This window comes from Crocodylus porosus, unplaced genomic scaffold (assembly GCF_001723895.1).
Source record: "Crocodylus porosus isolate Cpor-Errol unplaced genomic scaffold, CroPor_comp1, whole genome shotgun sequence".
NCBI classification, from domain to species: domain Eukaryota; kingdom Metazoa; phylum Chordata; order Crocodylia; family Crocodylidae; genus Crocodylus; species Crocodylus porosus.
Window position 1 is genome coordinate 22,953,175 of NW_017728886.1, and position 15,131 is coordinate 22,968,305.

At 40.7% G+C, this 15,131-nt stretch overlaps 1 protein-coding gene across 1 annotated transcript in view; it reads right to left on the reverse strand.

Annotated features, from left to right (window-relative positions):
• The window catches only part of CCNY (cyclin Y), a 66,904-nt gene that overhangs the window by 35,812 nt on the left and 15,961 nt on the right, over positions 1–15,131 (reverse strand). Inside the window, exons 3-4 of the mRNA XM_019530889.1 lie at positions 7,428–7,528; positions 4,064–4,099 (exon numbers count right to left, since the gene is read on the reverse strand). Coding sequence (XP_019386434.1) covers positions 4,064–4,099; positions 7,428–7,528 — 137 coding nt within the window. The remainder of the gene's footprint in view (positions 1–4,063; positions 4,100–7,427; positions 7,529–15,131) is intronic.

Here is a 15,131-nt window from a genome sequence, read left to right on the forward strand (position 1 = left end):
GTGGAAGGGAAAGGGCCAGTGGTGAAGGCCTGCTACCTACCTCCTCCGACCTGCCTCCCCCACTGTCTGCCCCCTAACTACCTCCCTTCCTTCTGCCTGTCCCCTTGCTGCAACAGTAGCTGGTAGAAGAACAAAATTTAAGATTACCCTCCAATAGTTAGATTCTATCCATGGAAAATTAGAACAAATGGATATATTTTCCCTGCATCAAATCTAATTATTGGGGAGTTGTCTTCAATTCAAGAATATCTTTAATTCAATGCCATTAAATACTACATATGATGGTGCTTCAGTCACTTTGGGGGACTTTTCTACAACCTAATAAATATTACTTTTCAGAAGTTTTTCCTGCTAAAATTCATCTTACAGATTTCCCCCTTAATTCACCCCTTAAATTCTTCCTATACCTGTATTTTACTAATTCCTCTTCCATACAGTGTGCACAGATTCTGGGTATTTGAAGCCTGTTGTCATTGTCTTCCCTGTGGTAATTTAGCAAATTTACACATACACAACTCATTCCATCTTTCTTTATAAAATCCTTTAGCCTTTTACCATATTTACTCAAAGACAAGACAAGGTTTATCCCCAGTTGGCATGGGCAGAAAAGCTTCTTGTCTTATGTTCGCATATAAGGAAATCTCATTAAACAGCTGCCAAAAGCAGCATGTAGTTAACAATGGAAACTAACTATGAAGTTGATTAAGAGCACCCAACACCGAGTATGACTGTAAGCTACATGGTGGTCCACATTAGACAAACATGCGGACAGGAACCTACCACAAGGATAGATCAGTGCAGCCCATCTAAATAAGATGTATGGTAGTGCCTATTAAGCACAGCCCCCCTCAGCACCAACTTTTTTCACAAGTCATAGTGAGCCACTACACTGCATATGTTTTTACTACTTCTTCATACCCACAGCTGAGCTGCATCTTTCTTCCCCAATTCCAAAGATTCCTGCTTGCTCACCAAGCTTAAATGTCTGGCAAACATCATGAAATGGTGTCCCAAATATTTCACCCAGAATCCCTCAATCACCCCCTCTTAAACTGTTGCATAATTAGTGTAGTTCTAGCCTCTATGAGGTGAAGCCAGACCAGGCTGACCTGTGCTTAGGAGCACCCCAGGATTTATGACAAGACCACCTAGTCTTGGCAGGGGGAGGGACATCTGGAGTACACACACACAGCGCTATGCTGAGTTGTGGGGTCATTATGACTTATGCTGTTGACTCTGGTGGGACCCAACTCAATGAGCTATGGGAAATCACAAGTCTTTTGGCTTTGGACTAATATCATGTGTAGCTTCTACAGCTGTGCAAAGTTTCAGTCACCAATTAGATCTGGAGGAGATTCAGCTACCATATCGGGCCGAATCTCCAAATCCGGATCAAATCAAGAGACCCTTTAATCTCTCTGAATCAGTTCAGAGAGATTGAACAATTCGGACACAGACATGGCTTTATATGTTTTTGTTACATACCTCAGGGTACCAGGGAGCTCATGAATGCTGACATTGTGGGGCAGATGGAGCATCCCACAGAAGTGTGGGGGGTGTCCTCAGAGCACTTGGTAGCAGACTTGGAAGTGGACCAGAAGCGTGACTGGTACCTTCTGGGTCCGGAGGAGGGGCAGGCACCTGGTGTTCCCCTGTGGCCAATCACTGAGCCAGGGAGGCATGGGGGAGCCAAGTACTGAGCAGGACAGCGAAGTACTTCCAGTGCACTTCCAGGTCCATTGCTGAGCACACGGAGTGTCCCTTCTACCCTGCGCTCCTGTGAGATGCTCCATCCACCCCAGCATCGCATCATTTACAAGCCACACCTAGTACCTTGAGGTACGTAGAAAAAACATTTAAAGCCATGTCTATGGCCAAATTGCCAATTCTCCAAATGTGCATCGCATCTTCGATTCAGCTAAATCCAAAATTGGGGACAGTGCTCCAAAATCAACAAATCAAGTCACTGTACTGGATTCGGGTCAAATCCCAATCGAATATGACCCGTTTCGCACACTCCTAGTAGCTTGTACTACATGTAAGTAGCTGCCAAAGTGCTGCTCAATAGCACATTGATGGAGTACATGTACTAAAACTTGCAGCAGTTTAAAAAAAGGTAACATGCATCAGTTCTGGATGAATTAAGTGTACGAGTACTATATGTAAATTGCTAAAGCCATGTTTAATTTGAAAGTTATCGTTTTCAAATTTGCTCCTCACTTACATTTGCTCTGGGAGAGCAGGGTCTGACAGTAAGGAGGAAGACGGGGCTGCCAAGGGAAAGAGTTGGGAGGAAGCAGAAAGCAAAGATGCTACCTGACACCTCCCCACCACATTGATTTTCCCTGCTATAGCAGTGGGAGGGTGACAAATTCAAAGCAACCCTCTAATGGTTATATTCTATATCAAGAAAATTATATCAAATTTATAAGTTTTGCATATATAGAATCTAATTGTTGGGGGTCATCTCAATCAGGGTCATCTTCCATTCAAGCAAATATGGTAACTATTTCTGCTGTTCTCTGAACTCCTGTGAACAGCTTTTTGGTAACAAGATACTCAGGTGTGAACCCAGTACTCCCAATTTTTAGTTTTGATAAGGAACATATCCAGTAAGTCAGAGACCTCATTTCCCTATATACAGATTTCATTTTTGTACTAAAACAAAGAGTCCATCCTATTCAACAACAAACACAGCTGATGCAACTTCAAACACATTAACCATATTTGATTTACATTAGTAACTCGCTTCATATAACTTTGGAATGTATATTCATGATTATAAAAGTTGTCTAACAGCACTGGTTGCAACCAGACATTTCGTGGACAGAAATTTTGCATTAGTTCATATAAAACTCTTTGATTACAATTCAGTCTTTATTCAGCTGCATCCTTGCTCTTTTGGCCATGGGCGTCCAAAAGCAGGCTGGATCGGGGGGGGAGAAGATGAGGATTAGAACAGTTACAGCAGCACAGCCCAATTAGGATGAAGCAATGTAATGAGGAAGGGCATAACATTTATTGATAAATTCTCTTAAAAGCCTTGTTGGACCCGATTATTCCAACATATTAACACCACCATATTAGCACCAACAAGGGGTTGTTTTCAAGTCCCAGTGAAGTCATATACTCCTGCCAACTTTTGTGGGAGAAGTACCAAAACAAGTACTACACCTTTATTTTCTGTGGTGCTGGTGGTAATAAACTGAAATTATGATCATTATTACTCTTACTGTAGCATGAACCAGTGGAGTGCTGTTATCAAATTGTCCCTACATTCCTGAGCTGCAGACAACACAAGGCAAAAACTCAGTCATTTCACATGCGTACTTAAAGAAAATATGCAGATTTCTAGTTCCACACCTGGTGCTATTTCTGCAGAAAGCACCAGAGGGCACATCCACAACACACTAGGCATCAGTGGGCAAATATAGAAGAGCATTTACAGTGATTCTGTCTGGGTCAAGTCTCTTTTAAGCTAGAAAATGGAAAAGGTAAGCCTGGCTTCCTAAGAAAAGGGGAACCTGCATGGTTCACAGACAACTGACATGGCATCCTTCAGATACAAATATCGAAATGAGGACAGAAGACTTTTTTAGTTTGGGGGGTTTTTTGTTTTGTTTTGTTTTTTTTTTAATTACAAGGAGATACCTAGCATCCATTTCCATTTGTTCAACTAACCCCAACCAAGTGGAAATGTTATACGCATAAGTTCATTATATGCCTGTGATACTCAGGGTGCCGACAGAAGTACAGCTCCAAGCTGTAACTTGCAGTGCTTTTCAGGAAGTCTGCAGCCATTCTCCCCTACCCCTTATTTTTAAATAGTAAAAAAACTTGGGAGTTTTTTACAACAATGAAATGTGAATCATACATAAAGATTTCCTAATTATATTATTTTTTAAAAGTCTTCAAAATGTTATTCCCATAAACAAAATAACTTTTAGGGTAATATTGTATATGGAAAATAAGGGTACCAGCTACACAGAAAAAGTAATTAAAAAAAACACTCCTGATTTGTTCTAAAAAGTATCTTCAGTAGGAGACTTGATAATTTACCTACCTGTTTTTGATGTGGTAATATATTGCAAGAGCTACACTGTAAAACAAAACATAGAATTAATACCTTGGAACTGATGTTCAGATCATATATTGGTAAACAACACCAAGTTATTATACATAATTAAAACTTAGCACAAAATTTGACAGCTAGTATGATAATTAACAGATTTTTCTGTCCATGATTTGAAATAAATTAAAAACTGTAAAAATTAAATTTAGGAATAGTTTGCTCAGCACACGCAGAAGTGGCGACTTTTCACCAAATTTCTTTATGGAACTATTTGGGCTTCTTATAGACGTTAAAAACAAAATAAAAACAAACAAACAACACATTATACTGGAAGCAGCAGCAGTATGTTAGTTTGACCTGGCTCCATAGCATCTGTATAGATCGGGTGCTTCAGCAGGGCATTTTGGTGCTTTCATCTAAAGCTGACTCAATCAAACAGAGCCAAAAGTCCTGTTGAAGCTCCCAATCTACACAGATGTTGGGTGAGCCAGGTCCAACTAATGCGATGCTTCTTCTGGGCTCGGAAGCGCACCGAATTTAAAGTAAAATTATGTTCGTTTGTTGTGGGGTTGGTTTGGTTTTTGGGGGGGAGGGGAGAAGGTTTAATGTCTGTAAACAGCCTTGTATGTCAGTGACAGGCTGCATACCCTGCCATTCATTTTGTCTTGCCCTTTCTCCCCCACCCTACATATATAAACACTACTTTCTTCTTAAAGGCCTACTCCCATTAAAGTTAATGGCAAAACTCCTGGTGCTTTTCAAGGTGAAGGGTAAGGGTTTAAGATGGATTGGATACTCTCTGGTGGGCAAAATGCAAGACAATAAAATTCTTTCAGGGATTTACAATCCATTACTACATTAGGAAATCAGCGGTTCTGCTAAGGTAACTTGAATTATTTTATGTTCAGTGGCTTGTGATTTTTACTCCCAATTCCGTTACCTTTCAGATATCTCCCCATTTAATTACCTTTTAGAAAAAAATTATGGTATCAGTTTATAAGTTACTCAATTTATTTTAAGGGAGAAGACTCCCCTGATATTATTATATTATACTTGTAAAGAATCAATGGAACAAATTTTAGTTGCCTGAAAACACAAACTGATGCAACTCAAAACTGAGGACAGTGAAAGAAAAAACATGGCTCCCTGGGATTATTCTCCAGTTTAATTCCTGACTATTTAAACATCCCCCCAGCTGCAGAAGTTAACCACCAAAAGACAAAGCAAAATCACCCCTTGTTCCAATATGCTGAGCAGAAGCTAAAAGTAAAAGGGTGGATAAAAAGGGAAAAGGAAAGTCACTGTCCCTGTTTGCTGACAAATGTTCCATCACTGTTTCATTGTTAGATGCCAGTCCTGTGTTGGAGGTATGATTTTCTTTAATGCATTTAACATAAAAAAGACACGAGTTAATTGTTTGTTCAACAATTTGCCTTCAGAACTTTTACAAGAAAGCTCTCCTGTGTCTAATGCACCCTATTTTGGAAAACAGCATGCTGCAGATATACTGTATGTTTCTCTTAGTGGACTTTTAAATTATTTTAGGTTTTTCTCTCTTTCTTTTAAAAAAAAAAAGTGTGCAATTATTTCCCCCTAACACCATATCCCACCCCCTCAGGGTAAATGCCATGTTTTACATGTTGTACTTTGTACTAGCAACATAGCTTTTTAGCCATAATACTACTGGGTACATTAGAAGTTCTTAGATTTCAATGCTTAACTACAAGTTGCAGTTTTATTAAAAAAAAGCAAAAATTTAAAAATAGGTGCAGAGGACATTTATCTCCTCTGCTGAACACATTTTACCACTAACAACAACTTCTGTGCAAAAAAATCCCTTAAAACAAGGAACCACAGGTTAATAAAAAAAAAAAGCCTTCAGGAACATATGTACAACTCCAGCTGATTCAGCAGTGGCACATGGCCATCTGAAAGCACAGCTCTGGCTTTGTACCAAAAGATCACAAAGATCAGAAAAATGCTTACTGCTTGGAAACCTTTGGAGCAGTCCGAGTGTTAATCCTCAGTTTCCAAACATTAGTGGATTTGTTCAGATCCCTGAATATTTTTATTTACTTTTTTATTGTGTTTATTGACAACATATTGGTCAGGCCTGCATTCTGTGCATCCATGGTACACAGGGTTGGGGAAAGCTTTCCAGCACTTTTCTGGACCTCTAATCCTGAGGTTTCTTAGGAACAAAACCAACCCCTGATTCAGATCAAAGCACCATAAGAACTTCTCCTATCTGCAGTGGTTATAAACATGACACTAAAAGAAATCAGTTGTTCAGCTAGGGCTACCACAATGTACCGAACACATGATGCTTTGGCCCTGCACACCAATGCTTCTTACCCATGCCCCCCTCCCTCTGCCTCCAAGAACACCCTCTGCCCAAGCAGAAACATCCTATGCAAGTGAAGGATCTCCTTAAACTGATGCTAGAAAAATAGCTTTAGAACTCCCTGGCATCACCAGCATGTTACAAAGAGAGCTAGAAAAAAACCCCCTAAGGATCTATCCTAATAATGTTTAGGGAGAGTAATCCACATTGCTGGCCTCTTATCCTGAGATCCTTTGCATGCTGTTTTGAATTAAAAATTTAACAGGGGAAATGTTAGTCAGTAATAATAGAGAAGAAAAGGCTAAGATGGTATTTATTAACTTGTATGCCAATTCCCTTCTACAGAAGTTTAAAATATGTTTTAGTGACCATCAGCAGTAGCTATTACTTTGGACATATTAATCTGTTGTGTAAATACCTTTTGTAGCACAGGCCGCGAATTAAAACTTGTACATTTGAGTGGACTGAGGTAAAAATCACTCTACCAACAGGTGAAGAGGATGTAATAACCTTCACAAACAAACAGTGCAGAATGCCTGAACATTTAAATGTTTTTTCCCCCCATCACTGTATAGGGTCATCAAGTACAATACTTCAAAATCTCAACCTCATTTCCACAGCAGAAAATGACCATACCCTTATGCAGTGTTGAAAACTGCGGCGTCTCCAACAAACCAAATAAGCACTGGATGAGCTATTATGTAACTGAGCAATTGAAAGCTCATTCAAATAAGCCGGCAGACTGACATTGGTTCATCCATCATGGCTATTTTAGAAATCCTTGGTCACTTGTATCTTAGAAGACAGGAAACTGAGCCATGGGGCGGTAAATATCAAAGTTAAAAACTTTTGATAACCTCTCCCTCACCATTACTTCTGAAATTCACCCACCAATGGCTTTGCACAAAATCCCCCACACCTTTGAAGACTGGTATTTGCACTGTACACTAAGCAACTTTTTGGAAATATTGAAAGATGCATTCAAGTCAAAACATTTTTAAAAACACCCACCATTTAATTGTATACTTGAGGTTTGGTTGACTGACCGTGCTGTCATCCAGGAAAATAGTGGAGCAAGAACTGTACTTCCTTTTTAGTTGCCCAGGAGGGTGCTACAGAAAAACATTCAAAAGAACAATGGCAATTACATAACAACAAAGCCTTTTTGGAAAAAATCAGAATTAAGGGAGCAGCCATTCCCCCTCTCCTCCTCTCAAGCACATACACACTTAAGTTACCACATTTTGAAAAGTTTGCTGGAACAAATCAACATTGCTCATGTAAAATTCAAAAAATGCCACCTCAGCCAATGGTGTTACTTGCTAAAAAGCCTCATTTATCCATTAGCTGTTTAAATACCAACATGTAGATTTATTATTTGTTACCCTACCCAATTTCCCACTATTTTCAGCATCCACGTAAAGAAATTTAAACATAAGCAAGAGCAGCACTGTGGTTCTTGATTCAAAAATCAGGGTGAGAGAGCAAGATATGCAATAGGGTAAAATGGCAAGAGGTCAAAACGGAATTAGAAATGAATACAGAAGAGTCTGAAAAATGAGAGGAAACTAGAACACATAGTAAAAACCAGGAAGGAAAATATCTTGCGGAGACTAAAGGTTTTATGAGGAAAAGCATAGGAAAATACAGGAATCAGAACTTATGGTAGAGGTGGTATCTCTTATTAGACAAATTAGATATTTGCAAAAAATTACAAAAATATAAATTATATATATTACAATGCAAAGATTGTAAAATTTCTCCCAGGCGGAAACGAAAATTCGTATGTCACAGGAGAGCCGAAAAGTTAGAGCAGTCTACTTACCTGTTTAGACGAGTCCTTATTATTCAGTCTATTTATTTAGTCTGATCTTTTATCTGAGCCTAATTTAAACAAAATGAATTTTTCCGACCAGGAGATTTTATACCTTCAGCTCTCCTATAAAATATGAACTTCTTTTTCCACCTAGAAGAAATTTTAACATCTATGCATTCTCCTATGCCTGAAAAAGGGTGAGTACACCCAAAAGCTTGCAAATAAAAAGTATTTTTTGCAAATATCTAGTTAGTCTAATACGAGATATCACTTCTACCATGAGTTCTGATTCCGTTTGCCTGTAGACCAATGCAGCTACAATCTGTATCCCTAGGAAAGCATTAAAAAGTTAGTTTGGGAAACTATAGACACTAGCATTTATATATAAATTCAGACACTCAATACAACATAAGAAAAAAACCAAAACATATCATGATGCAGAAGAGGAGAAAAATAAACGCCTTATTTTTCACTTTTAAACAGAAAAAAGTTTGATAACATTTTGTCCCTAATTCTCTGCTAATTCAACTACATATGAAAAGGGGGGGAAGGAGGCAGCTCCGTGTACAACTCTGAAATCAAATTAGAGCTGAGAAAATTGCCCACCTTTAGAAATATTTCTCCAGTAAGGGCCTCTCAAGTGCTATTAAGAATAGCTGACATCCTCCTGCCTTTAAGAATCCTGTAACTTCTCTTTTAATGGTTTGCCATTAATGACTCCCTACAATTCTGCCCCTCCGCATCCTTTCAACGTGGCAAGGGTCTTTTTGATACAGGGCTGTTAAGGCAGGCCAACTAAAGTTGTGAAAGGCAGTAGGTCTACAAACAACGTTAATTATATTGGTCTTTATTCCCGAATGAGGGCATCAATATGGAATTTGAAAGTAGTGAGAAGTGTCATCACACTTTTACGCTTCTCATTTTAATCTTCCTGAGAGTCCTGTGCAGATTTGGCCAGGCAATGCATGGACACATGCCTACACACACTTAGTGAGGATCTAACCCATGGTTCCTTGGCTTCCATCACAAGGGCCCTTCCCTTACCTAGTGTGTGATGTACCTACTACCTGCAAGACTAGGGATAAACATTACACAAAAAACAGTAAGTGATCAGAAACTGATTTAAACCTGTAACAGAACAGATATTCAATGCACATAAACCAGTTTGAAAATGGCTGAAACCAGTTTGAGATAAGTCTGATACTATTCAATCAGGTTTAACTGATTTGGGTCAAACCAGTTTATGTAATGTCTGTCCCAGACACCTTGATGGTTCAAGTTAAATCAGAGTCCCCCAGCATCCCAGCATGTTCTCTAGGCTGGGTGGGGTGCTCTGTTCCACACCAGTGCTAGCCCCTCCCCTCTGCTCCCTGGCTGGAGCTTGGCCGAGACTGCAGGCATCTGACTGGCTGCCCTCCTCCCCATCCCCTCCGTTTTACACAGACACCTCTCAGCCTTAGCTAGGAAGCCACATGCTGGCTACAGTCCATGCTGTGGCAGACGGGACAAAAAAGGCAGAATCAACAGGTAGTTGGTAATGTGATAATCACTAAACAGGGGGGGATAAACACTGTGTTATCAGTTCCCTGCTGGACTGGTCAGAAGGGGGCAGGGAGAACCCCTCCCTAATCAGAGCATCCTGCTGAGAGCTGGCCACACCCCCCCTCAGCTCAGCACTATGGAAGGAAAGGGAAGGTTGCTCTAGCACCCCCCAGCTTCCAGCCTGAGCCATTACAGGCATGTGCCTGCATGCCTGGGATGTTTGTGCAGTTACAAAAACTGGTTTAGATGAGCCAGATTAGACTAATCTGCAAAAATTGAATCAATGCAGGCTCAGGCTTTTTGAATGCGTGTTCCCAGCCCAAATGAGCAACCAGAGCACTGCTGTCGCACTCCCATTTCTCATACATTTTAAGTTACGAAGTTCCTTTTCAATAACACTAACATCAAGTCTCCACTGATTAAAATTACATGCATTTCTTCCCTTAGCTATGAGCAAAAGTATTAGAAGGCTTTTCGTATCTTGAAAACAGATCAGGTGTTTTAAATCACTTTAGAAGTCTGTACAAATAATTTCTGGGCTTTCCAACAAACTCTAAACTAGGCCCCAGATTCAAGTGACAAATTTGAGGATATTAAATATCAAAAAGAGGATATAGTATTAAAGAGAATATGAAATCTGAGTTAAGATGGAGGAGAGGTCACTAACCCTCCATAAATGCTTATGAGATGAGAAATGCACTTGGTCCTAAATTTGGGGTCTTTCAGTTCAGCTATCAGTGTATACAGAGCAAGACCCAAAATGAAGTGAAAGCACTGGAAGTGATAAGACGGTACTATGGGATGTGGAGGAAATGACTAAAGACTCAGGTACTTTACAACTTCTACCCTACCATCTGTTCTTTCAGATCTCTATGTTCAGTTCTTCAGTACATTTCACAACCATGATAAAAACAAATAAACTCAAGAACAACTGAAAATGAATCCAACTAGTATCTGAAAAATAAAAACACACACACAGATCAATATCACTAAAGTTTAAAAAAATCCAACTACCAGGTGCAAACATCAAGAATATTTGTTATAAAATATAAGATAAATGGTCAGATTCCCTTAATGTAACTGATAATTTTTTTTCCTTTAGTAAATAACAGTAATAAATACCCCCAATTTCTAGTCTGCAATCTAATCTGACTTTGGCGGTATACCAGAAGGGTGATCTCCCCACTTTCCTGCTCCCCTTTCAAAATATATTCATTTCCTTCCACATTCTGACTTCCTGGTTCTTTCTACAAGGGTTCTTCTGAGGCCTCTCCAGTCAAGTTAAAGGCTTGTCTACACAATACAGCTAATGTGAAACTGCTATCCTTCAATAACTCCATGTATAGACAGTTTCTAAGTATTGGGACAGAGGAGGTCCCAGAGGAAGAGAAGCTACCAAATCATACCTGATGTTGGTATAATGATGACGATGCAAGGACGCACACACTGAATTTGCACAAGGCCCTGAAAACATTAGTCCTGATGATGTAAAGCAAATAAACAAGTATCTGAATTAATGCCCTTACAGTCCAAATTAAAATTGGATGCATGTGCACCTGTTCAGAAGGAGATATTACAGACATATTAGTATAAATTGACAGTAAAATGGCAGCCTTAAATTGGAATTTCCTACATTTATCATCATAAAATAGAAACAATACCTTAAATATTTTTGTATTTAAAAATGAAAGGGGAGAAGGGAGGTGGAAGAGAAGAACAGGGGAGACAAGGGGGACCCCCTGAGCAGACATTTAACAGCTAAAAACAGCACATTAGCAGCTACTGGTTTACTCACTATTACAGCCTTTCCTGGCTTTCTTTTACAGATCATTGATCAAGATAATTACAGGTAACCCCACTTAGCTTTCTTAAAGGTTCCTGAAAAACTGAGCGTTTTTCATTTCGCTCCCCGATTCCTCCATTTCCATTTACACTGACTTGCTTTCTTGCCTGCATTGCATGCCACGCACTGGCTGCTTTACTATTCCTTCCATCCAGGAACAGCACACACAACAACTGCAGGTGCTTCCTCAGCCTGACTAAGGGTTTTTTCCAACCTGAAAGCTGGCACCCCAGGCAGCTAAGCAGAGCTTACTTGGAGCCTCACAGCTCCACTGCAACCAGCAAGCCTAAGGCCTGTCAAACACGCAACAGGTCTGGGCTTTCCCCAGCTAAGACTGTGTGTGCATGTGGTGGCTGGAAGTTATGGCGCCTCCTACCTGTCTTTCACCAGGCAGATCCTTAATCCGGGCATTTCCTGGGGCTGCTAAAACCTTGCTAAGATATATTTCTCTAACTATTCAGTTGGTCTACTAAAAGATGCCAGATTGACCCAAAGAACCTTGTCTGCCAGTGCCATGTTCTTAGATCAACACCCCTAGCACCTGTCCCCAGTCAGCTGCCCAGGGCACCTGGGCACATCTAAGCCCCAGGGCTGGGGCTGGGGCTGGCAGGCAGAGTTCTCTGGCAGCTGCTGGAGAAGAAACTCCTGCAGGAGAGGAAAGAAAAGCTGTCAGTTTGGCTGCCTGGAGTTGCTGCTGGTGCTACTTACTTACTTGTTGTTATTTAAAGTGGTGGACCAGACTGAAGCTGTAGGGGACAAGGAGACCTCATTGGCGCACACTACCGTGTCATGTAGAGGCCCCAGCACCAGTGAGGGTGCACCTTAACACACACGTCACAAGTTTTGCTTGTCAGCACCTTGAGGTATAGTTTCTCAAAAATCCCTGCACCTACCTCCTTGAAAACTTGGCAGGCTTCGTAGCCTCAGCAGTGGCTACCATGCTTGCTGTTTTCACCCTACCTGTGCTTTCACCCTTATAAGTGATATGGGTTTTGCTTTCAAGACTTTGAGGTACAGTTTTCCAGAAACCCGTGCACTTATCTCCTTAAAACTTGACAGGCTTTGTGGTCTCAGCAGGTGCTACCTTCCCTGCCACTTTCATTCAACTCGGGCAAGAAATGACAAAGTTATAGGCCGTTTCATGATTCCCCATTATAGCCTATGGGCGAAACATCAACACAGCATCAAAGCAGTTTTAACGGAACGGAATGGAACGCCAGTTTCAAAACTAAACAAAACTTGAAACGAAACACTGTCCCATCGAAATGGTGAAGCAGAAGTCAAAACAAAATGGAGCTGTTTTGCACAGCCATACTAAGCATGACGTTCCCGCACAATTTAAAGCATGTGCTGCTGAAGACGCCACGAACCAGTAAGTCATGCTATCTTGGCAGTAAGTGTACTTTCAGGAAGAAGTCTGATAGGTAAATTGACTAAAGTTTTAGTTTCTTTGAAGAACAAATTCACAATGCAACCTCAGAACCAAGCTGACTATGAAAGGATGGGTAGAAAGGCATAGCGGTGAAGGCTTAAGTGAAAGCTAGAAAGACCACTGGAAAGGTAAGGTGACGTATCAAACTATTTGTGCTTCTTGAATAGAAATTTCACGAGCGTTACTAGATTAACACTGAGATCCTACATCGGAGTTAAGACTCTAATGCAGTTAAATGCACAGTGACAAGGTGAACCTGTTAGGCATCAGAGAGACTCACGCAATAGATGGTAAACAGGCCAGCACACAGCCAGTTGAAGTGAAACTGCCTTCCAGTGCCTCAGCAATCATGCCTAGAAGTAAGCTGTCCTGGTAACTGTTGAGCCCTACTGCAAATCTGAGGTATTTCTACTGAGCCAGTTAAACAGCTATACGGCAATAATTCCTAAAAGTTAAACAGCCACCAATTAGTCTTAAGCCTGGGGACTCGAGTGACTCAAGCATGCGTTATCATCCTGAATCTGAAAAAAATGTATGTACTTCTTGAATCTTCTCAGGTGTAGGATATGACAAACATATACTTTCTTCAGAAGGAAAAGGAAATATGGCTAAAAACCCATTCTTCTGAATTCTTAGTGCCAAATGAGTCCTAAATTCTGGAACAACAAACTGTATAGTTACAGTGACTCTCCAAGAAGGCACTTCACACATTATATAGTACTGGCAACAGACTGTCAGGTGGCTTTCTAAAGTGAAACTGCCTCTCAATCCAGGAGAATCTTACCCTGCCAGATGAAACAGGTGTCTCATTCAAGTGACATGGATGTCCTTTGGCAATAAAAACCATAAGGTTTGATCTATGGAGCTACTGGGTTGGAGAGAGACGAGACCAGTGTAAGTGTCTAGACTGACAAATATACACTAAACATTTTGGTCAACTAATGGGAGTTAGTCAGCCAAGTAACTTTGAAAAATATTTCCCTTTTTCACCCTAAAAAGCACAAAGATCGACTTGGTAAACACCTGCAGTTCTGGCATTTTGTGGATGTAAAACTTTAAGGTCTTATTGAAGCAACATGGGGTTTGCAAAGTTGTGCTTTAAAAGCATTATGGTCTTGGAAAGTCAAGTCAATAGGTGGAATTAAAAAGCTATAAAATGTAGACTTGGCTTTGGGTATAGTCTTAAAATGCATCAAGAAATGAGGAAAGACATATAGCTAAACCGGGCAGGGAGCTCTAGAGCCGTGTGCTAAAGTGACAGCTGTGTCACTGAAAGGACAACATAGGAAAGAATGATCCCAGGGAGCTGTAAATACTGCAAGACTCAAAAAGGACCCTCAAGTACTGTACCGCCCGTTCACTGTAAAGGTCTGTTCCCCAGTGCATCCTGAACATGAGAAAATAAGATTCTGATTCCCCATGCCCCTTAAAAAGTTCAGGGGAGAAAGGGAGGGAAGGACTAGCCTTGACAGCCCTGAAGGCCCCTTTCAATTCCATACTCCTAGCACCAGGATGACAAGTTTTTCCAGACATCACACAGTAGAATCTGGATCCTTTGCATGGTCCAGTTCCCAATCCCGTCCGAAGATGAGGGTTTGCACAGCATCCGGGGTCATATATAACCACTGAGATGCTCCCACCATTTCTACTGGTTTTTATTACTGATCAGTTGTATGGGACCACTGATGAGCTCCAGATGAAGTATAAGCCACAGCAAACAGATAAGCAGCTTGTCTAATTCAGCAACCCACTGTGAACTAAGCAGGTTGTCAACTACCTGGACATAAATGACCCAGGTTCCACTGTAGTAAGATTTTAATCTTGTTGATTTACAGAGCTGCAGAAAAAGACCTGAGCTCTGACAGTCCAGGAACACAGCTGATCCTTGTGTGGAGCACTGCGAAGCCCTGGACAGCTACCTGCAAAAGAACTGAACTGCTTCACGGAGGACAAAAGAGATTCCAAAGGCTTTACCCTAAATATAAGAACCTGACTCTCAGGAAGGGGAAAGGAGATGACTAAGTAGGATACATGTCCAAAGGCTAGTCTCTCTACAAAAAAGCACCAGGGACTTTTAGAGAC